The sequence below is a fragment of the Fundulus heteroclitus genome, chromosome 2, assembly GCF_011125445.2.
Source record: "Fundulus heteroclitus isolate FHET01 chromosome 2, MU-UCD_Fhet_4.1, whole genome shotgun sequence".
In the NCBI taxonomy this organism is placed as follows: domain Eukaryota; kingdom Metazoa; phylum Chordata; class Actinopteri; order Cyprinodontiformes; family Fundulidae; genus Fundulus; species Fundulus heteroclitus.
The window spans coordinates 28712649-28736342 of record NC_046362.1 but is presented as its reverse complement, the minus strand read 5'-3'; the positions used below and the strand labels follow the sequence as shown (position 1 = coordinate 28736342).

The 23694-nt window shown below is 38.7% G+C and overlaps 1 protein-coding gene across 1 annotated transcript in view; it reads right to left on the bottom strand.

Annotated features, from left to right (window-relative positions):
• The window catches only part of calb2a (calbindin 2a), a 26901-nt gene extending 4429 nt beyond the window's left edge, over nucleotides 1-22472 (bottom strand). The window contains exons 1-9 of the mRNA XM_036152111.1: nucleotides 22213-22472; nucleotides 18167-18243; nucleotides 17993-18082; nucleotides 13814-13894; nucleotides 11287-11343; nucleotides 5604-5681; nucleotides 3291-3346; nucleotides 3111-3150; nucleotides 2628-2681 (exon numbers count right to left, since the gene is read on the bottom strand). Of these exons, the coding sequence (XP_036008004.1) occupies nucleotides 2628-2681; nucleotides 3111-3150; nucleotides 3291-3346; nucleotides 5604-5681; nucleotides 11287-11343; nucleotides 13814-13894; nucleotides 17993-18082; nucleotides 18167-18243; nucleotides 22213-22306 (627 nt within the window). The 5' untranslated portion in view covers nucleotides 22307-22472. The remainder of the gene's footprint in view (nucleotides 1-2627; nucleotides 2682-3110; nucleotides 3151-3290; nucleotides 3347-5603; nucleotides 5682-11286; nucleotides 11344-13813; nucleotides 13895-17992; nucleotides 18083-18166; nucleotides 18244-22212) is intronic.
• Between the last annotated feature and the right edge of the window lie 1222 nt (nucleotides 22473-23694).

Genomic DNA, 23694 nt, shown 5'->3' with positions numbered 1-23694 from the left:
CTCCAGCATTAGGCCACAGTTATATGATTATTTTTTTTTATTGTTTTGCTTTTATTGTTTTATTTATCCTAACTGGTTAAAAGGGATTCACTTGTACATGAGAGCTTGGGACTTAATGAGTAAAGTTGTATCAAATAAAGGTCAAATAACTATTGATTAATAAAACTGGGTTGTTGTGTTTAATTCTTAATTGGCTCTATTATTTTATTATCTCGTTTAACCCATGAAGCACTTTGGTCACTCTGCTGTGTGTAATAATGCTTTACAAGTAAAAACTGATTTGATTGGTTAATATCTGAGCATTCAGCTATGTCCTTTACAAAAAAGTAAGAGTGCAAGCCTTCAAACCATCCAAAACATGAAAATTTCATAATCTAACCCACAGCAAGACCTTCACTGCAGCATCAGATGGTCTATGCTTTCTCACTTCTCCCTTATCATGATGATAAACTAAATATTTCCACTCAAAGGAAGAAGAAGTTTGTCCGGTTTTGGATTACGTAAAGTCACAGCACAGGAAAAATCAGATAAAGTGTAATTTATTTATTTATTTATTTCGGACTTGAACCATTTGACATGAAAGGAAATGCAGAATGCAACCATTAATTATAAAAGCCCATATTACGTAACTTTTAAATATGTATACTTTTCCAAACCAAGCAACGTGTTCTGGTGCATCTTAACGGGTGGTGACAACTTTTTTACTGTGTACGGCCTCAGAAAACCTTCAATCTCTACAGGGATGACAAAAATGACCGCAAAAACAGGCATAAGACCAAAATTACAGTATTTTCTTGTATATTCCTGGTATACTAATACCGCAAGGAGCATTTATTTTCAGATGGAGGTGGGTTTTATGCTGTGCACTGACTGGCAATAATATAAAAAACAGGATGAGGTCAGACAAGTTGACCCAATATCTTAAAATATGAAATTCATTTTATTTTGGTGTTTTTTCCAAAATGCTCAGTTTTAGTTTTGTGTGAAACAAGCTTTTAAATGTGCCATAAGTTGCATGATAAACAGCTTGGCAGCCGCCTAATTCCTTGCGTATTTTTGGAAATACTGTATCACATTTCTGAGGCAATCTATGTATTTTGTAATCTTCCTGCAGTGAATGTACTCAACACAGCAAGAATATTCTCTTTGTTTTAAAAAAAGGATGCATTAAAGATTTCATGACTTAGTTTAATCAATGCTGCTGGTCCAGCACCGCAAACAGTAAAATATGCCTCAGATCCAAGTTTTTATAACACCTATAAGGAAAATGGAAAACATTCCCAACTAAAAATCGAGCCCAGTCAAAAACCTGTGCTGTCATATTAAATTGAATTCTTTATTTCCCTAAAACCTGACTCAGCCTTCCTACAATCTATTATAGCACATCCCTAGCTTCACAAAGCTCACAACACACCATGAACGATAAAAATGATTTAGCGGATGTATTGTGCAGCTCCACTCCCCTCAGCCTTGCATCATATCCCTCGCTGCTTTGCCTCCCTTCAGATTTACCTCTGTTTTGGAAAATAAGTAAACCACAGCTTAACAACCGTGAGCTGTTTACACAGGGACAGGTGCACCTGCCCTCACTCATTTCCCTAGGTAGACGAAGAGACCTTAAACGAGATATTTGCATATTCATTATTATAACAAAAAGCAGCCTCAAAACAAACATTTTATTGTCGTCCAGAGATTTTCACTCAGGCTAGAATATTCAAACTCTCTATGCAAAGACAGCTCAGCTTTTAGAATACAAATAGATTTTCCTATACGACTGCGCCCTTTCATTCAACAGCAGCAACTCCGCTTCGAAAGCTCATGGGGTTTCAGTTGCAGCTAACATCCTTTTCATCGTATGTTAAAATGTCTGAGTTAGGCTGTCCTCTTCAGCATCACCGCAGACAGACGTTTCTCTGAGAATCTGCAGAAACTAAACTGCAACAAAGATTTCTGCAGATTTCAGCTAGTTAAATTGAAGATCTTTGGGGACTTTTTTTTTTATAACTCAGGAATATCAGAAGAATCATCACTTGACAAAACAACAGTGCCAGAAAGGATTGCTTCACATTTCAGATGTAACTAAATGTAATTTTAGAATAGGCATATGGAATTTTAACATTATTCAAGACATTGAAAGGACTAATAAATAATAAGTAATGAAATTAAGCCATTTTATGGCTCAATCAACCCAAAGGTCTTATAATAATGTCTGGAAGAAAACCTATTGATTTTAGTTAGTTAAAGAAAGTTGTGCAATACATTGAATCTTCATTGTCATCACAATTTCAGCATGTGCAACATCGCAACCAGAGAGGACATGTTTGTTACCAATATTTTGTTGGCTTTTATATCTCAAGTGTCATGTTCACGTTCTGCAAAGCAAATATGTATTTGGGCAGTTGAACTCTAACGTCCCTTAATGCCAACGCCTGATTTATAATTTTATGGTAAAGCTCATAGAGATTGGTGTTGTCATTGGTAAAGACAGAAAGTCATCTGCAAAATGTCGTAATTAAAACTGTCATCACAGATTTTTTTTAAAAATAACGTAGTTCAATATTTTCCTCATACCACAAGGCCCCTAATAAAATGCATTAATACAACTTGAAAACAATTTTGTGACCTACCTTATCATAGTAATTGAAGATGGAATTGAACTGCTCGGAGGTCAGCTTCACACCCTGTAATAAAACACAAAATGCAAAAATGTATTAACTAAGGTGATCGGCGCGTTTAGCTTAAAACTATTATTATATTATTTTTCTAGGTGAATAATGTAGCATGAGTGCATGCGAAGTCAACAAAATGCTCATTGCGTGAGACTTAACATCTTCACTGTTATCAATCAACACGAAAAAAGCTACAATAGACTCAGCTGCTAAAATTAAAAAATAAGTATGACCATGTATATTAAATAATTAAATTAATACATTTTAAGTGCAATAGTGTTAAGAATACTGTGCAATTTCATATTTATTCCTAATCCTGGAAAAGTTACCCCTTCATACAAATCTGACTAAATAAAGCATCTTTTTGAGGGGTGTTATCATTGTAACATAGATATTATATATGTGGCAACAACTGTGCTTAAATTACTTTTCTTTCCATACCTGGAATTTAAGGAGGAAATTTTCCTGGACCGGGAGAAGCCTTTAGGGGGAAAAGGAACTTAATTAGCGGCCACAGTAGTTGTTTAATTATTTAAATCTGGTGACAGTGAAGGAACATCGGGAGGAAATGTGTTTTAACTTTTAATGTTGTGAGTAGAAGTAAGTAAAATTGCGTATTACCTTGCCATCTCTGAGAGTCCCAGCTTTCCATCGCCGTTCAAATCAAACATCCTGAGCTACAAAACAGAAATAAAAAGCAGAATAATTGGGGGGGTGGAATTTAAAACTGAACTTCTAAAATCTTTGACAATTTTGAAACCTAAGGAGATATGTGTCTAATTTTACAGTGTAACCCAAAATGCCATGAAATGTCCAGATTATATAGGTTGGACATAGCCTGGTTCGTAAAGTATTATCTGTTTTCCCCTCGATGGATTATTTTCTATGAACAAAATCTGATTTTAAATTCTCCCAGATATAAATTAAAATGTTCTTTTAATGGCTGAGTTCCCTACTAATCAATAATCAGCAACAACTGTAATGACACTATGTAACAAGCCATGGAATTATATTGACTTGTCGATTACAAATCTATTTGTGGGAGATAGTCATAACTCATAATTTGGAGTTATTTGTGATTATAGTAGCTGTCCTTATTTTTGCCGATGATGTTGAACACTGGATAAGTATTTTCGCTGTCCTTTTTTAGAGGGATGTTAATCCACACTCCTTGCCTTCTCAAAAAAGAAAATACTTTTCATGTTATGACTCTTTACACTGAAGGCTAGCCAACAACATGTAAAGGACATTGCCGCCTGAGTTGTGGGAGGTTAATAGACATATCTTCAGATGATTTAATTTTTTGAAGCAACTGTAGAGGAACAATAGGTTTATATAAGCATAAGATTGCTTGTAAAAAATCAGGTCAGCTTGAGGGTTTCTGGGAAGCAGATGTTGCTGCATCTGGACTGAAGACAACCTGCAGAAGTTGATGGATCACTGCCACTCTGCTGCACATCACTGCTGCCACCAACACAGCAGATTTCTGATGTCCAGCAGACCAGATGGACAGTAGAAATACTCTTTGTTATAGCTACAAACTTCAGCGGATTTTAGTGGATTCTTTGTGACTGAGAAACACAAAGTAAGGCATAATTGTGAAGTGGAAAGGGAAGGATACACGGTTTTCAAATGGTTGTTTTTTTGGTGTTGTTTTTATTCAGCCACCGTTTTGCTGCTGCAGATTTAAGATTTTGGGATACTAACATTATATATTTAGAGATTCAAAATTGGACCCAGTCATCTTTGCAAAATAGCCTGACCTCAGTTAAGCAAAATTCATCAATTTTCAATTCTTTCAATTCAAATTGGATTTAGATATGGACTTTGACTGTGCTATTCTAACACTATTATATTACAGCTCTGGCTTTATGTTTAGGGTCACCGTCCAGCTGGAAGGCAAACCTCCGCCCCCAGTCTAAAGTAATTTCCTGCCTCTTATCGGTTTTCTTCTAGTGTTGTCCTGCCCCCTATTGTCCCATGATCTCTGAGTTCCTGTCTTGCTGAAAAAAATAAATAAAAAATCCCCTACAGCCTGATGCATTCAGCCCTGTGTCACTGTAGGGATGGTGTCTTCTGGATGATTCACCGTGCTACTTTTCTTTCATGCACAATGTTTTGCACGGAGGCAAAAAAAAAGGTCTTAATTTGTTCTTTGTCTGGTGTCATGATTTGAGGCAATCTGCAAACTAACAGTGGAGAGTTTCCCACCTGAGCCGTGGATACCAGCAACTCTTCCAAACTTCCCATCGGCCCCTTTGCTGCTTCTGATTAATGTTCCTCCTGCTCAGCCTGTTAGTTTAGCAGGATGACAAATGTCTCGTTTGATGGACTGAACAATGTTCTGTGAGATGTTTAAAGCTTGGCATATTGTTTAGAACCTGATCTTGCTTTAAATGACGCGACAATTGTATCACTGATCTGCATAATATTTTGCTTGGTCTTCATGATGCTGTTTGTTCACTATTGTTCTCTAACAAACCTCTGACGCCCTCACAGAACTGCTGTGCTGTATTTATACTGAGATTAGATTACACACAAGTGCTCTCTATTTACAATTTAGGTAAACTGAAGGCAGTTAGTTGTACTGGATTTTATTTAAGTATATACAATTAAGAGGGCAGAAATAGATATGCACACCACATTTTTTCTTTTGTAAATTTTTTTTCCAAACCAGGGATTCTTTTGCTTTCCACTTCATAATTACAGTATACACAACTTGGTGTTTTTATATCACAAAAAACGGCATTAAATAAATTGTTTGACAAAACTTTTTTACAAAGTTAATTTCTTTTTGAAATAAACATTTGCTCTTGGCAAAACCTGAAACCTTTGTCAGTCTTATATCACAAAAAAAACAAAAACGTTGTCCAACTCCACTGTAAATTAAAGGGTAATACACTGTGTTTATGTGTGTGACCAAGAAAGTCTTACTATGGTCTGTGTGTACTCCTGCAGCTTCTGATCGTCATAGTGTCTGTTTGCCTTTTCCAGCAGGTCTGACAGAAAGCCCTAAAAATGGAGACAGGTCAGGAGAAAAACAAAACAATAAACAACATATTCTAGATTAAAAAACTTGCTCTGTTAAACCAGTGCCAGTATTCACAAAGATTCCTCAGACTGAAAGTAGCTCTTAGGGACGTCGTTTTAGGAAAAATCTTAGCATTTCCCGAATTCTAAGAATTTCCTTAGAATATAGATATAAGTTATTTTATATAAGATATAAGTTATTCATAAAGCATCCTAGGCCTTCAGAGAGCTCCTAAAGTGACTAAATGTTAGGAGCAGTGAGGACTTTTAGTGAACCTAAGAGTGTCTTAAGCAGGGAAGTTAGTCGAAACAGAGAGAGCTGATTGGCTGATCCACCACCTAAACAGTGGAGTAAATGAGCACATAAACGTCTTTAACAATCATACAATTATTAATAGGTAGGTAAGATAAACTTTATCATCCCCATAGCGGGAAATGAATTAGTTTTAAGGACTGACGGGTTAAAGGTGCAGCTCCAATAACGTCATTTTATTGAGGATAAGTAAATAATAAAAAAAATATTGAATAATCATGAATAGAAATTGGAGAAATGTACAAATAATTTAGTGCAGTGGAATTTTTAGATTGTTTACAGAAACGCTCTTAATAATTAACATTTTAGAAGAAATTGAAAAAGTTGTAGAAAAGTATACACATAAATACACACCTAGATAAGATGAGAGGCCAGACTATTTTCTGTATTGTAAATGATAATGTCAGAAGCGTAAATGGTCATATGAAGTTTGCGGGTGTGACGCCTTCTCCTCTCTGTCTTTTCATTGCTGCACGGAGCGATTCTCACTTTCCAGGCTGGTACATAAAAGCACCAAGACGCGCAGAGAAAAAGGCACATCAATCTGTGCTTCATAGTCTGCCTATTTGCGCTGTGATCCAGGGATCAGTTTAACTTTTCAATACTTGTCTATTTTCCTCCCAGAGCTGTGCGGACAGAGGCCCTGCTCATCATTTTCCCACCATTATTTCTCCATTTTATGTCTGTTGTTTTGCTAAATACAATCACTTTATACAAGCAGGCAACCACAGTAAAATGATGATAGGTGAGTGTGCTTTAGTATCAAATAGATGAAGTAAAATGACTAGTATGGTAAGTAAACATAAGCAAATCAAAATAATGATGAGGATGTAAATAAGGCGCATTCAAACATTTTGATGCTGTGTGACAATTTTTTGTTTCATTTTGCTAAATTTCAGCATCGTGTCTTAATCCAGTCTAATCAGTTAATTTCTCTTCTTTGATTACTAGGAGCACATTTGTGTGTGTGTGTTTTTGTACTGTTAACCAATCACAGCTCTTAAAATGAAACAAGAGAAATGCCAAAAATAAAACATAAAATAAAGCAAGGTAAGGTATAAAGAAAGAAATACTTGACAGCAGAAAATCATGAAACTGCTTTCAAATAATGGTGTCACTTCATATTTTTGGTTCAAAAGTATCTGCACATATGCCATAAATTACATTCTTTTAAAATGCAAAAAGCCAAGTACCTTCACCCTGAAAGTATTGTATCACTTGATTCAATATTTTCCACGCCTGTTCTCAATTATGCGGTGAGACACATGTCTGCCGTCTGGCATCTCATCTGCAATTTTCCACGGCTTTCAAAAAGCCACACCTGAGTAGCTCATCTGCACCTGGTCAGCTGGAAGAAATACGACACTGGAAACAATCCACGCAGCCAGCATCTGCACATGTCAGTCGTCGACCCCAATAATGCACAGCTCCCCAGTGAATAGCGCACCCTTTTATAACATTTCAGCGAGCATTGTAAAAGAGGTGTTAAAGTAAATAAGATCGTAAATAACAAATCGTCACCTGATGAGGAAAAAAGTGAACTTCCTCTGGAGCAGCCACTTAAGCCTCTTGGGTAAACCAGTTAACTCTCCTCGCTCAACTTGAACAATAGCCTCACAATGTCAGGGACAAATATTTAGAAAAATGAGTGGGATTTAAAAAAAAAAGGGGTTAAAATATTCAGCTTATGTCACATTCAGTTCATTAAATTCAAAAGCAAAGTTCGGTCTTCCAGGCATTTCTGTTGGCTAAGGTTTAAGCAGAAGAGTTACGGCCATGATGTGTGTTTGGATCTATGGGGAGAACGAATAAAGGAGGTCAGAAACTTTGGTTGGCTAAACACATTTGATAACAATGATCTTTGTGTACTTTTGAAGCGAGAAGGGAAAAAAGAAGAGCGACTCTTTCTCAGGAGAGGTTAACTGCAGAATGTTATTTGACTATGAGCAAAAACACACTACTGGCAATTTCATGGGGAGAGATATAAAAGGCAGGGTTACAGTGTATGGAGTCCTCCTTACAAAGATAATGGACGTTTAATAGACCAAAGGTGAAATACCACAGGCACTTGTCTATAGAGATGTGGAAAATGTGATTTGATTTGGAGAGTCATCCTTGACCATATTCTCAACAAGGGGATGCGCTAAGATGGAGCCATAATGTTTCAAGTCTCAATGCATCACCTACACAATGTTACAATGCTGATATGTAATGGGCATCTGCTGACATACCGGTCACTGAAGACCTTTAAGGAAGTTATCTTCAGAACGCTCTAACACATTTGTTTGTCCAGACAGAAAAATGTATTATTGATTAATCTAGAATATCATATTTATGTTTTCAGCTAAAACGTACCAGTTGTTATTGGGTCAACCAAGGGCTGATGAGGTCCAGACAAAATTTCTTTGTTGCTCTGTTACATGCTGGGGGACTGGTGAGTTAGTGCTGAATATTTACAAAAGTTTCTGCCTAGTTACACTAATTTGAGTCCTTTGTTGAAATGTTTCATTGGGGTAAACCTGGCTGTGGCTGGTGTTATATAAATTTCCTCCACTTTTGTTTTCTGATACTTTTTAGTTAGTGCTAACTACATAAACCTGCACCCCATTTAGATTTCAAAATCAGTTCCCCACCTATTGAGTTTAATAGAATTAAATCTTCTCAGTTTAAACAAAGATTGCCACCCTGCCCTTCTGAAACACCTAGGTTATTACAAACACTAACGGAGCAGGTTAGCTGCTAGGCCGACGTCCTGCTACCAGAAGGAAGGTTCGAAGCTAGGCTAATAGACTAGCGTGACCAGCGTAACCAAACATCCCCGTTTTGAACAAACTGTCCCTGGAAAAAGCTGTCTCTGGAAATGTCCCAGATTTAATTGTTCTATTTACCCCCAGCCCCACAAATCCAGTCACCTTATAATGTACTGCTACAAAAAGCACAATTATGAGCTAAGCTAACAAGCTGCTACCACAAAGACAGTTAGCATCTAGGCTAATAGGCTAATATGAAAAGGAATGTTAGGAGTCAGCCGCCAGGCTAACATACTGCTACAAAAAAAAAAAAAAAAAAAAAAAAAAAAAAACGTTTCTCTGCTATGGTATGTTGTACTGATATTGAAAAAGTGATTAAGTAACTGGGCTAAAGTACTGCTACCAAAAAGGAAATTCACTGCAAGTGTAAGTTGATCCAACTGAAAAGAAGGCTTGCTGCAAAGTTAACATACTGTCACCAACAAAAATATACTTGAAATACTACCTTTTGGCTAATGTACACCATTGTCTGCCAAAAGGACTTCAAAGTCATAGTTCTGTGCTTTGATTTGATTTTTGTTACTAGAATAATATGCACTACTTTTTGGTAGTTTTATTAGGTGTATTAGTTAATATTTGTCTTAAAAAAACTAATACCCTCACAGCTGTCTCACAGCTAATTATTTGGCCTTCAGAAGCCTTAAAAGTACTCACAAAACTCACTATTTGTTACATCAGTTTTTGTTTATTTTGTAGGTTCATGCTTTACACATTTAGTTCAAGTTCAAATAAGCTGTTTTGAATAACAAAAGATCATAACACTCTACCTTATTTACATATTTGAATTTCAGAAGTTCTATATTTCAAAGTTTTAAAAGTTTAGTAGAAGAGAGAATTAAGATACTGATCAAGTTTTTCCATCATGAACTTTCCGTCAGGATAACAACGGTGTGTTTCCAGCCCGGTTGGAAGATGAAAAGTCATTGACCAAAATCTTCACTTTTTTCTTAAATTGAAGGAAAAGTTTCAGTTTTCATCTAGTCAAAGCTTAACCGTGCTTGTTTTCTATGGAGGACAAATCCTTCCTCAGTTAAGAATAAATACAGAAAGAAATTAGCAACTTGATAAATATATTGAAATGCAAAATGAAAATAAGAGCACTTAGTTAGCTCTTCTTAGTTTGAATGGGCTTTTCCCTCATGTCTGACCATTCTCATGTTCCCTGTTGTATTCTGTTGTCCTTCTGTCCCAGCTAGTTCATTGTCCTCTATCTCCATCAGCCTACTTGCCTTTAATCAGTTAGCCTGAGTTTAACCGCTTCACCTGCTGTCCCTTTTTGTTTTCCTTTTCTATCTAGTCTCCCAGCTAGCTACACTGAGCTCCCACCTCCTTTGTCATGCTGTCCTTTTCTGGTATCCTCCTTGCCGTGTTCCAGATTTCTTGTTTTTGCCAGTCAACCAAGTTTATTTGTTTTACTTTATTATACACCACCTTGCATCCTACCATGATCTCTGAGTGTCTGTCTACAAACTGGTCCATCCACTAAAACACAAAAAAACAACAGCTAAAGATTGAAATAGAAATATCAAATTACATCTAATTTACTGATTGATTATTGAATAGGTCTCCTCTTTTTTAATCTATTAGTCTTTAATGGCATAGTAATTATTCTATTAAGCTATTTATTAGATGAGTTAATTATTTATCAACTATTTATTTATTTCTGTATTTCTTCTTAAAAATGGCAGGATTGGTCCTCCGCAATTCACATCATACTTCTAAATGGCAGATCTAAAGATTTGTTGGATCTTTATTTCTTTATTTTTTAAATTACTCTGAAAAGTGATGCACAGAAAGCCAGGTTCAGCACAGAACCATAAGTGTTAATGGAAAAGTATCATCGTGGAAGAGCATTTCCATCCCATGAGTGCACAAAAATGTCCCAACGGGAAACCTGGGTACAAAGAAATGATATAGTCCCTTGTGAGCTCGCTCTAATCTTGTGTACTCTTCTGAGAACTCTTGTTGAATGTTTGAGACAATGTCTAAATTAACAATCTAATTTCGTATGCATTGTGTGATCAAGTAAGCCATATGTTCTCATTTCGAACAAAATGGAAAAATGATATTGACACAGAAATGTTACAGACTATTTCCTTTTACATTCGTTCGTTTGCTTTTATTTGTGTGAACAACATGCAGAGGAGTGTGACATAAAAATACATAAATACATGCACACATATTATAGCCCCTCTGAGTACATTTGAAGTTAGCAGGAATAAAGAATAACAAAAATGATTATGATTATCAGTCCCTCTGTTGATTACAGTCCTGGTAGTGTTTAGTGTGTGTAAATAAAAGTGAGTGGCAGGAGGAAGAAAAAAAAGAAAGAATAAAACATGAGTATGACAATGGAGGAAGGCAAATAAACAAAAAGTAGCTGTAAAACTATTTTGAGGTGATCGATTCACAATAAAAGCTATCTCAATGATTTTTATGCATTGACAAGCATATATATATTTACCTTCAGTTCATTTGCTTCAATGTAGCCGCTGCGATCTGTATCATATCGCCTCCATGCCTGAGAGAAAATAAAACAAATGTTTGAGTTTCAATTTTTTTTTCTACCAGCATTGATGCAGAGAAATTCATCTCCAGTGTTTTACATTTCTTCTGTCTGAATAAATTCTCTCTGATCGACCCCCCACTTGTGCACCAAGGGCTTCTCTTTTCTTTAGTGCAGAACGGCATAAATTGTCGCAGAGGGAACGGCTTGAAATGTCTGGGCCATTACTGTAATCACACGGTTTCCAATACAACCCCTATTGCCCGCATGGAGAGCATGGGGCAACACGAATGAGAGGAAAGAGGGGGAAAAGAGAAAGTCATTTTAATGAATGTTTTAATCTAGCAGCTGTCCTTGTCCAAAGAAGGGCTCCTTATCAAAGATGGATGGCTTCTGCTGCTCCTCCTTCTCTGCTCCTCCTCTGAGCTCTGCAGTGAGGAGCTACAGTGTTGCTATCTATTATATATGACTCTTAAAATAGAAGTTTCTGCTTCCTCATTCTAACCCTTTAAAAACCTTTATGCCCCTTCCCCCTCCCTCCCCATTCCCTTCAACAAAGACTGATTAATCTCCCCCTTCTGTACGATGTTCAAAAACTCTTACCCCTTAACTTCTCATCACCGTTTCATTTTTCCCCGTTTTCCATCTGACATGCCCTTTGTACCTTTCTCCTCCACACCTTCCCTCTCCTTAATTTTCCTTCCTTTACTTCAATATTTCCTCTTGAAGTGACACGGTGGCGAGGGCCCACACACGTAGGTTTCATAGGTTTCTAATTGACTCAGTTCTTTCAATGCAAGTGACTCTAACATGAACTCTGCCATTTTATCCAACTGTGTTCTCATGACGTGTTTCAAGAAAATTAGACATTCTGTGTTACTTTCTTAGAAACCCTTTCTGTTGCTCCACTGGTGGTTTCTTGTTGAAAAATTTAGAGTAGCACTCAAACTGGGGACATTTTTAGATAAAGTAGTTTCTAAGAAATGAAACTTTCTCTTCTCTTCCTAGGTTTTGCATATGAATAGTAACTTCACTGACTAATTGAAATGATTTACAGGATCCATTTTTCAGCAAAGATGATGAATAAACATGATTTAAAGCAACTCACACCCTAGTACCAGTCCCAATGAGCATTTTGTGGTTGGAAATATGTGTAAACAACATAAAAGCTGACAATTGACACCTAGGAAAAAAATTACATATATTTGATCTAAAAGTGAACGTTTTTTTTCTTCTTTTTTTTTTAAAGTTTGAATTGGAGTTTCAGGTTTTTTTTAGCCGCTTAAAGGAGCAATAAGCAAAATTTCCTTATTTTAGACAGAAAGAACAGAAAAATAGTGATGTGAAGAGCTAAAGGTAATATTTCCAATGAATTGTAGTATGATGTCACACCGCAGCTATCTGTGTTGGTCTCCAGCCTCGTGTTTAAATAGCCGGGGTGGACCGTGTGCGTACATGCATGTGAACAGCTGCCACTCAGGGCTTAGCCCCTCCCTGCCCTAAAATACCACCGTCAGAGCAGCTCAGGGTCAGAGCAACATGGCGGAGATCCCAGCGGATCAAAATGTTCTCTTGCTAGCAGCGTTATCAAGTTGGTATGACTTACTTACTTCTTCACTAGAAATGTTTTATACACCTCTTACTTAGACATTCTGTCAACAGTTCCTGTAGGACACTAACCTTAAACCCAAACCCTGGACAAAAACATTCGGAAGTGCTCTTGCTCTTCTCTTTATTAGTTTCACATAAATATCCTGTCAGAAGAAGACCTTAATGAGGACCAATGGGATTTTAAAAGTCTTGAGCTAGGTGACCGGGCCAAAATTTAATTACTAGTGAAAGATAATGACATATTTCTCAGAATTGCATAAAAATTTTGAAAAACCATGTTTACCACCAGAAGTCTTGAGGTACTCTGTGAGTCATTTATTCAATTTAACAGATACTATGATTGTATATAAGAAGATGATGTATCACCAGAGCTGCATGTACCAAAGTGTGAAAATTTTTTATTATTATTATTTTTCATACATGTGTCTCTGCCTTTATTTAGTCCCTGTTTGTGATGCATCTGTGCTCACCAGACTCTGAGTACAATTTAGATAATTAAAGAATTACTTGCAGCTTTAAGACATGTGCAGTCATGTGCAATTGAAGTCGACAGTCTGTGTCTTTTAAATTCAAACTACTCCACTTTGTGTCGCTAATTGGAACACTGTCAACTATCTGGAGGGAATTATTTCATGACATTAGCTGGTAGATAGAAGAAAGAACATGCAATCTGTCCACAGCTGACTGGGTCCTGCCTAAGGTGTGTGATTGGTTGAAGCACGTTTGCTCTCATTAACAATCATTTTTAGAGAGCAAGAGGTTTCTGTCCAAAAAGCTCAAAAGAGCCTTAAAGAGCTGACCATTAGCAGCAGGTTTTTAGCATTAGAACATGACCAACATGTCCTGTGAAAGAACAATCAAAAAACTCTCTTACCGCCATGAACTCAGCACTGGAGCTGACAAACTGTCTGAAGCAGAGCAAGAAGTTCTCTTCAGTGGGAAGAATCTGGGCCAGCTGGAGGAGAAAAAAATGACAGGAAAATGGCGGTTGTAAGTGCGAGATGGTGGAGTTGAAGAGAGATAGAGAGGGGGAAGCTTTTTGTCTGCAAACCCTCAAATGGGCAACTAAGGCATAAATAATAAAGCAGCATAACCCCAGAAGCTGGGCCACGTCTTTGATGGGAATATTTATTAAAATCCTCCTTCAGGAAAACACTTTACTGTGGATCTTCATCCAGTTTATTGAACGTTCAAATAATTTTCCTGATGAGTGGTGGCTTATTGATATTGCAGAATCTCTTTCTCACATCACTTTAAATACAAATCTGAAAGCACTAAATTCAAGTTAAAGCTCCCGCTAATGCTGCATGTAGACCATCGAGAAGCTTTTTAAGCTCCAAATAACAGTTCCTTACCTTTTAAATGTTTTCTTACAATAATCACATTGGAAAACTGTTTTATGCATTGAATTTTTATGCAAAACTGCAACCACAACCAGTTTAGAAAACAAACATACATAGATAGTTGTGTTTTTGCTGCACACATCTGGCAGCTTCTTTTTATTTTACTGATAAACAATATTTTTGGTTAACCCTTTTTCAGGGTGATTATGTGAAGAACAAACCACTATTCCCTTCAAATTTCTGGTTGTGCCATTGTGTCTCTGCTCTAAGGCCAAACACACACTTGTTTTTCTAAGTACGACAAAACCCTTCTTAAGTAAAAGGTAAACAATAACAGATTCAAATCATTTATCTGTAGCAAGCCCACACACCTATGAGGACTCTCTGTGAAACATCTTTTAAGTTCTGACTGAATATTGAGCTCATACAATGGTGTTTTCCATCAACGTGTTTGATATGTTGGAAAAGGGATATCACTATGATATCACCAACGATAGTAAGTCAGTATCTTTTTTACCCCATACATATCTCTTCAGTTTTTTTTCCACATCTAAGTGTTTCAGGTCATCAAATTACTTTTAAAGCTAACCTAAGTAAACATACGTGTTAAATGATGATGTCTTTTACTATGGGAAAAAATCTATCCAAAACAACTTGGCTTCGTGTGAAACCACGTTACAGTTAACCTAATAAAAGGTTGTGCCAGTTATTAAGCATTTGTGATTGTGGGAATGGTGGTCCACTATTCTTTGCAGAACTGGTTTAATTTAGCCACACTGGATGGTTTGTGAGCATGAATGGCTTGTTTAAGGTTTCTCTCCCATATATCAATCTGATTTTGACGCAGACTCTGACTTGTCCTTTCCAAACCCTTATTTCTGTTGTTGTTGTTGTTTTAATTCATTTAAAGGTGGATTTACTGGTGTACAGATTACTGCCCTGCTACATGACTGGCGTTTGAGCTGAAGTTCACAAACTGAAGGCTGGGCATTCTGTGCTACCTGTGATAAGGCTGAGCATGGCAGAGTCCTCAGAGAACCTCTGAAGGTTGCAGGACGGGAATTAGATGGAGAAATCTGCCGTGTAAAGGAAGAATATGGTGCCACCATATTTTCCTATGGGGCCCCTGTACTGAGACACAGCTCCGTGTCCTCCTGTGCTCTGGTGGCCAGTGAGGTAGTCTAGTATCTACTCGGACAGGTGGTGGTCCACATCTGAAAGCTTCAGCTTGTCCCTCAGAAGTCCAGGCTGGGTGGTATTGAAAGCGCTGAAGAGAAGAAATAACATAACAGTACTTCCAGGCTTCTCTAGGTCAGCATGATGTTGGAGGTAGGTGATGGCATCATCCACTCTAGAGCCAGATTGGTAGGCAAACGGCAGCAGATCCAATTAAGCCCTCACCAGGGGGGTGAAGTTGGGGGAAGACCAATCTCCTGGTCTTAGCCACTGTTACCACAAAGGAGGTCTTCCACAGCTTTGGCACTTTCCCCCAGCTTTCTCCACACATTAATGGTGGTGGAGGGCATGTGTGTTATGGAGTTTTCTTAAGCGGAGGGTGTGGATTTCTGGGAGCTGAGGGTGAGGAAGATCTTGGAAGAATGGCAGGGAGGCATCGACAATAAGGGGGTAGCAGCAGGTGAGACTGGACTGGAATAGGGGAGAGTGTCTGATCAAACCTGTTGTAGAACTGGTTCAAATCATTCACCCACCCTTAAGGCCACTAAATATTTTGTGAGAAACCAGAAATTTCTTCTCTCTCCTCCAGCTGTGAGGACAAAATGACGTCATTTTGTTTTTGTAGCCCTCGGATTTCTCACCACTTGTTCTCAACATGGCATCTGTGCAGAACTTTTTTCTTGCAGGGTGTCCAACTAGTGCTGTGTGATTGGTCAGGATTTGGATGGGCATATTTAAGTTGGAAAAGCGGAAATGTTTCACGCATCTGTCAAGCTAAACACTGTAGTCGCCTTGTTCAACTCTGGTGGCTTAAGTGGTTGAATATGCCACTTTCGCTTACTTGCAGTGTTTCCAGTTTGTCCATCATCTTCTTCCTGTAGATGTTTTTTTACACCCCTGATCTTCCTTCGCTGTTCCTTCTGTACAACTCTTAGATCCTTCCTGAGATTTAAAGGCTTTCTTCTTCAATTGGAGAAACACCATACCTTTGTGAGGGGCACAGTGTTTTCCACAGAGAAGTTGATGCAGTCCATGATGTATTTTGTGATGCTATCAATGTCCTCTCGATGACGAGCACAGAGCTCTTCTCACATATTGGAGCTAAACATTCCCTCAGAACTTCTTCAGTCTCATCAGATAATCTTTTTCACTGTACGTCTCACCACTGGATCTCTGTGTACAAAGGGTTTATACACAGTCTGGAGATGGACCAGGTTGTGTTCTGAGCCTCCCAGGAGATGGAGAGGTAGTGAGCTGTATGTTTCCTTGGTGTTGGAATACAATGAGTCCAGTGTTTCATTGTCTCTTGCTTGACGAGTAACATACTTAGTGAAGATTTTAGAGTGGAGGTCAGGGAGATGTAATTAACCTCCCCAGAGATCACAAAATGGTCCTAGGGAAGCTGTGCTTGGAGTCTGATAGAAACTATGTAGATGATGTGACAGGCTGCTGCAGCATTCACAGAGGGGGAACATACACTGTTATGGCGATAAGATGTGTAAACTCCAGTGGCATATAATATGGCCCCATGCCAACAACTAGTACTCCTTTGTCCTTTCTGCAGACCGTCTCTTTGATAGTTAAATGCCCCGAGTTGCACCATCTATCATTCACAAACACAGCCACAAACCCTCCTCTCTTCTTCAGGCTCTGTTTAAGCTAATTCGTGATTATATAGATCAGGCAGTTACTTTAACAGTCATTGTCCTGCTGGAAGGTGGACCTCTCTCCAAGTCTCAAATCACAAGCAGCCTGACAATAGCTTTGCTCAAGAATATCGCTGCATTTAGCACCATCCATCTTTCCCTTGACTCGGACCAGTTTCCCAATCCCTACTGCTGAAAAGCATCCCCCACAGTATAATGTGTTTCAATGTAGGGATTGTATTCTTGGAGTGATGAGATGTACTGGGTTTGCACCAGACAACATTTTCCTTTGTGCTTGAAAAGCACAATTTTAGTCTAATCTGACCAGAGCACATTCCTCTATATATTTAATGAGTCACCCACATGCATTTTGGCAAACTAAAAGCATATGTTCTTATTTTTAATACAAAGCAAAGGCGTTTTTTTTCTGGCCACTCCATCATAAAGTCCAGTTCTGTGTAGGGTACGGCTTATTGTTGTCCTATGGACAGATCCTCCATCTCTGCCGTGGAGCTCTGCAGCTCCTTAAGGGTGACCTTTGGTCTCTGTGCCTTATTATCAAAACGCCACACTGACTTGTACTTCTCAATAACCTTGTCCCTGACTTGTTTGGAGAGCTCCTTAGTCTTCCTGGTGTGATGCCTCTTGCTTAGTGGGGCTACAGCCTCTGGAGTCTTTCAGAAAAGGTGTTTTTAAACTGACAGGTCATGTGACACTTAGATTGCACACAGGTGGACTTCGTTTAACCGATTCTGGGACGGATAAGCAAGCATAGATAATAGACGGATGGATGGACAGTGATGAAAGGCATTAAATGTTAAAAATATTTTCTTACTTCACCTTTGACCACAAGTTATTTTCTGTTATAAAATTGAAGTCAGTTAGTACCTCTGACATCTCGATGCGTCCATCTTTGTTCTTGTCAAACTTCTGCATGAACTCCTTCATCCTTTCTCTAAATATGGGGTTTGTTGGGTCCTAAAAACATTTTTGTTCAGTTATATTGATGTAAATCTAAGGATTGGTATACATCTGTGCTAATCTGGTTGTCCTTGAACTCACCACTCCCGCTCCTCTCCGAGCCGTCTCCAGCTCCCTGAAGAAGCTCTCCAGCTCCTTTCCCTCAATGTATCCATTTCCTGAGGAGAAACACAGGTCTTACTTACAGACACATATGTATATGTGAGTGAGTTCCTTAGGCCGCTCATGACAACTTACACACAGACTTGACAGTTTTATGGTCCAGTATTGATACAAAGATCCTCCTGACTGACACCATGCAAACTGATCATTCCTCTAACACTACATTTACATGGCTGTATTTTGGAATAGGCTTTTTGCAGATGAAGTCAATCTTGCTTTTAATAGAAAGTTTGGAAAATTAAGATACATAACCTCCTCTGTGGATAAAGATTAGAGGAACTCCAGAAATAAAGAGCTAATTCATTAGCTATTTTATTATTTAAAGATAAATTACATCTACCTACAGTTAACCAAGTTGATAAAAATAACTTTTTAGTCTCTTGGTCATTATCTTAAATTGAATTATATCCTATTTCTTGGATATTTATCTCACAGGGGTGTAAAGTTAATCTTCTCTCCCCCTTATCTTGTTTCATTCTCATTCCCAGTGGTCTGATTCTCTGACAGAACCCATTCTGGGGACAAATCGGTCTGCTTTTCTTCACCAAGGTATTATGGAAACCTGTGCCAATATTCTATCAAGAGCTGAGGCTGAATGGCTGGACAGATGGCTCCAAACGATGTGACTAGCTGCTTCAATAAAACCCTGGAAGGCAGAGCTGCCTCATTAAACTCCGACAAAGATGATTATGCCATCCACTTCCTCTCGCTCTAGCTCACCATCTTTCTCTGCTGTTTTTCTCATTTGACTTTTCCTTTCTTCATCCAGCCAACATCTTAGCTTTCTTTGTTGTGTGCATATAAATGTGTGTGTGTGTGTGTGTGTTCTTGTGTGATGTTATCAAAACTCATGAATAAAATCTCGTCTGTTTCGATAGGTGGGACAGTGATGTGCTGCAGTTGAGCTCCTCTACAGCGTTTTAGAACGAAATGTCCTGCTTGGTAATTAAACGGAGAGCGATGTGGAGACAATCAAAGAAACGGATTTATTTGGAGGCTTACTCAGAGAGCCTGTCATTCACTCGATGCATGCAGCGATGTGTCCATGCACGCTTCAATTACAGTTTTTTTGTGCATTAATCGTCTCAGATCCAATACAGAATAATACATATTTACTAGAGCTCCATGGCTAGAGCTAGCATGGCTAATTATTTGGTGTAAAACAGTGTATGTAGCTGTATGAGAGTACTCCAACCAACTTTATTTAATATATTTTTTTGTCTTTTTGCAAAACCAAATAAATCACTTTTAGCTGCAGAAAACAAAAAGTTCTTCAGGGTGCTTCATCACAAGGGCCTCTAGGGATCCCGCAAAAGAGGCTTTACTTCTAATTTTGATGCTAAAATTCACCCAGCCACATAGTTGAACCTTTCAAGAGGGTACCTCTGCACACTAACTGAATATTTAAAGCAAATAAAACCTGCATTTGCCTTTCAAAGCACAGCAAAGCTCCATCCATTCAAGTGTTTTACAGTGGGTAATTTCAGAAGCTAGATTTTGCGTTCTGAGTTTCCCTTTACAGGCCATTGAAAAAAAAAAATTGCCGGCTAATGCTCTAAAATTAGCAAAGTGAACAGCAGTTGCTTTATTTATTTTTTCCCCGCTTTGAAGGAGCTGAAGTGAAAAGGCCTGACGGAAAACAGCAGAGAAAAATGAGAGGGGCACAGTACACAGGAGCTGTAAAAGCGACGCAATCCAGCTGAGATTTGATCCCAGCGTCAACGAGGGAATTTGTGCTTCCATCGTCTCTGGGTGTTTAGCCTCCTGTGTATTTTTATCTGAAGCTGGGAGATATTTACTCAGTGTGAACAAACAAATTAGTCTTCCTTTCAATCTGTAGAGCCAGGCAACACTCCCGGTAATGAGAGCTGAAATCAAACACCCGCAGCCAAATCTGCGGATGCTCACTCCTCACTTTTGTTTTGCAAAGTGGCTCATTGCAAAACGTGATATGTAAAACACCAACGCAGAACTAAGGCACCTGGAAGGGACTAATATCAGTCCGATCCAACTGACCCAATAAGTAAAACCTACAGCAACTTTCTCTGCCCTCAGACGGATGAAATGAAGGGAAGCTCAGCGGCTGAGCACCTCAACCACACCCAGCTCCTCGTACCACCTTGATTTCCCAGCGGGAGATGCTTCAGCTTGTGTGCAGGCATCAAAAATGAGCGTGCTGACAATTCCCTCGAGTACACATGTGTAAAAACAAACAGGTGCAGCACCCTTACTTTGTCTGGAGGTGTGTTTTAGGCATGTCAAGAAACTGATGGAGCAACCCTGAAAATCTCCCAGGAATCAGACTCAAATCATTCTGCATAGCGGTGGTGACTCTCTGTTTTTTATTTTTCACACCAAATGAGAGTCTTATTTTATATCCTGCATCCACCTAAATCTAATCACCAGTGCAGTACTCTAGTGCAACGCATGTTTTAGCATTAGCATGAAAAAAGCTTCTATTAATCAGTTAATTACAAATGCATCTGCACTGCTGCCTATAAATAAGATTCAGCACCGTCAGATTGCCACTAGGCTGGTTGATTAATGTGCAGAAAGGCAAAGGGAACTACTCATATAGACACGTTCACATTCAGAGACGTATGCAGGGTAACATAAAAAGACAAAGCGGACAGATCTGAGAAGAAAGGACTCAGATTTGTAAACGATAAAGGATTTTTCTGTGTGTGAACGTGTGGTCACCTTGATGGATCAGCTTCCATTTCGCAGAACATAAAAACCTTGTGAAAACCTATTTTTACATGAAACAACAAGCAGCTGACAGAATGCACTTAAAGATTGGGTTGTCGCCTTTCTCCAGCTCGCAGTAGGCAAGAGGAGAAGTCATCAGTCAAACACAGAGAGAGGCAAAACCATGCCTGGACAATTATGAGAGCCTATTTCACCAAGTATACATGTTTTTGGTCTGTGGTAAACTGGAGGACAAAGAAAAAAAAAATACATGAATGCAATCTCAATGGAGCAAGGCTGGGATTTGGACCCAGAACCTTGCTGCAAGCAAGGTAACAGTGCAAGCAGCTGTTTGACTTGGCAGTCCTGCACAACAAATGTTGATTTTGATTATTTTTTTTCAAGTTTTCGGTTACGAGATAAATGAGACACAAAGCTCAACATTTAGTAGAACTCAAAGGCAAGGTAGTCAAAATACATGTTGTGAATGAAACTGAAAAACAGCAGCATCGGGGAGTACTTCATGTCCCAACAGGACTTCACTGAAAAGCGCACAGGCTGTGCAAATCAGAGCCAACAGCGATAAAACCTTGTTTTAATCAGGGCATCTTGAAATCACAAAATTCATCAGCCGTTTACTTATTTATGTAGCACCAGTAACATGATAGAACAATTTTCTGTTGTTTTTTTGTGTTTTTCTCAAATAAAACAGAATGTTCTAAAATCAGTTCTGAACTTTTTAAACTGTCTTTACAGAAATGTTCCACTTTTTTCCCTAAAAGAAACAACTGGGCATTTAAGCTAGTCTTTTTAGCAAATCCCCACGTAAAAAATAACTTTTTGTAAAAAAAAAAAGTTAAAATCTTCTGGTTAAATTCTAAAAGATCTTTTTGCTGATTTGTCCTTGCCAAGCCTCCTTAAATTGTGTTTAATCCATGGACGTACAGTTGATTTCTGTTTATTCATTTATTGTGCCAAATTACAACAAATATCTCAACACCCATTGTAACCCATAGATCCAGTTCAAGCATCTAAATAGAACCCAGTCCGTTAAAAATCAGTTCACTCCTGTCTGATCCAATCGTATGGTCAGATTCAGTTCCAATTACTTGCAGCGGAAATTATATCTTAATTATAATACAGCACAATCAAACTCAGTGATTATTTATTATTTCACGTTATACATAATAAACAAGTTATTTCTGATAAAGTTATAATCTAAGTTTTTTTTTAATTTTAACTTTCAACAAACTTATTGCAGGGGGAAAAAATCCTACCGTCTACATCAAAATGTTTCCAAATATCGAGGAACTGGGACGCGGTGACCTCGGCCAGGTGCAGGTGAGGAGGCTGCTGTGCTTTGTTTGCCATGATGATGAAGGTGATGAAGACGCTGCTCCGGTGGGATGCTGCTGCAAGTTAGACACCGGTGACGGGAAACGTAACGGAGGGTGGGAAGAAAATCCGCTGCTAACTTTTCTTTCAGTGTCTCCGGCTGGAACAAACTCCACACTGTGGCCCCTTGCGCGCCGCGCCGGCGCTTTTTAAACGCGGGCGGAGGAGCAGCAGTGGCGCCGCGTGGCCGCTGGGGGCGCACTGACGGCATCCGTCCATCTGAGTCAGCGCCTATCCCCGTGCGCGCGCGCGCGCGTGTCGGGGGTGCGATAGGACTGCAGTGGACAGGATGATGTGTGCTGGAGACGCAGATGGATCAACTGTTCTCTTGTTGCATCAGATTCCCTTTGCAGCAGCTCCCCCGTGGACGCGACGTGTTTTTTGATCTGGTGCGCGCGCACGAGACCCCTGTGTTCCCCTCGTTCTAGTTGAAGCCGTGTGCACGCGCGCAGCTCCTCTCCAGCGTGTGCGAGTCTTCACAGACTTAATTAGAGCTTCACACACTATTCACATTTCCCACACAGCCCCCAGCCAGCGGTGATTAGCCCACATAACAAATGTAAATCATGAAAAGAAGGAGGTGGGGATGGGGGCTTTCCCCCCCATTAATGGCCAGTCTGGTGTGTGGAGGGGACACAGATGCATGCTCACATATATATCTTAAACTCGTTTACTGCAGGAGGTCCTACTATCCAAGATGAAGTAATAATACTGTAATGCGCAGGAGTGAGACTCCCTGAAGCATCTCGCCGATCTTCAAACAAGCAGCATTTCACTCACGGAGCATCATTTGTCTTGTAGAGATCCAGGCTGTGGCAGAAAATAAAGACATTAAAGCAGGTCATGCAGACAGCAATTACAGCATCGCTGAAAAAAAAACTAAATTACTTATGGATTTATTTGAAAACAGTTTTGACCAAACTATCTTAAAGGTCAGCAGTTAACAACAGTTTCACTTAAAAAATGTGTTTGACTACTGAACAGATCTCCCATATTTACTCTTTTTTTGTGCTATCCTTATTTCTTTTAGTTCTGTTTTATGATACAGTATCTTGTAAATATTATGAAGAGCTATCTCAGAAGCGGATGAGCACTTTGTTGCATTAGTGATTAGTTGATTAGTGTGTATTTTATTGGGATTTTATGTGACAAAACAAAGCAATGTAGTAATGGAAGAAAAATGATACAGAGGTTTCTCACTTTTACAAAATAAAAATCAGAGGGTCTGCCACAGAAACCTGTGGCAGGCCCTTGGATTTGGCTTACCAGAGTTAATATTTTGCAAAACCTTAACAATAGAATAGAATAGAATAGAATAGAATAGAATAGAAATACATTTATTGTCCTACCATTTGGGCCTGACA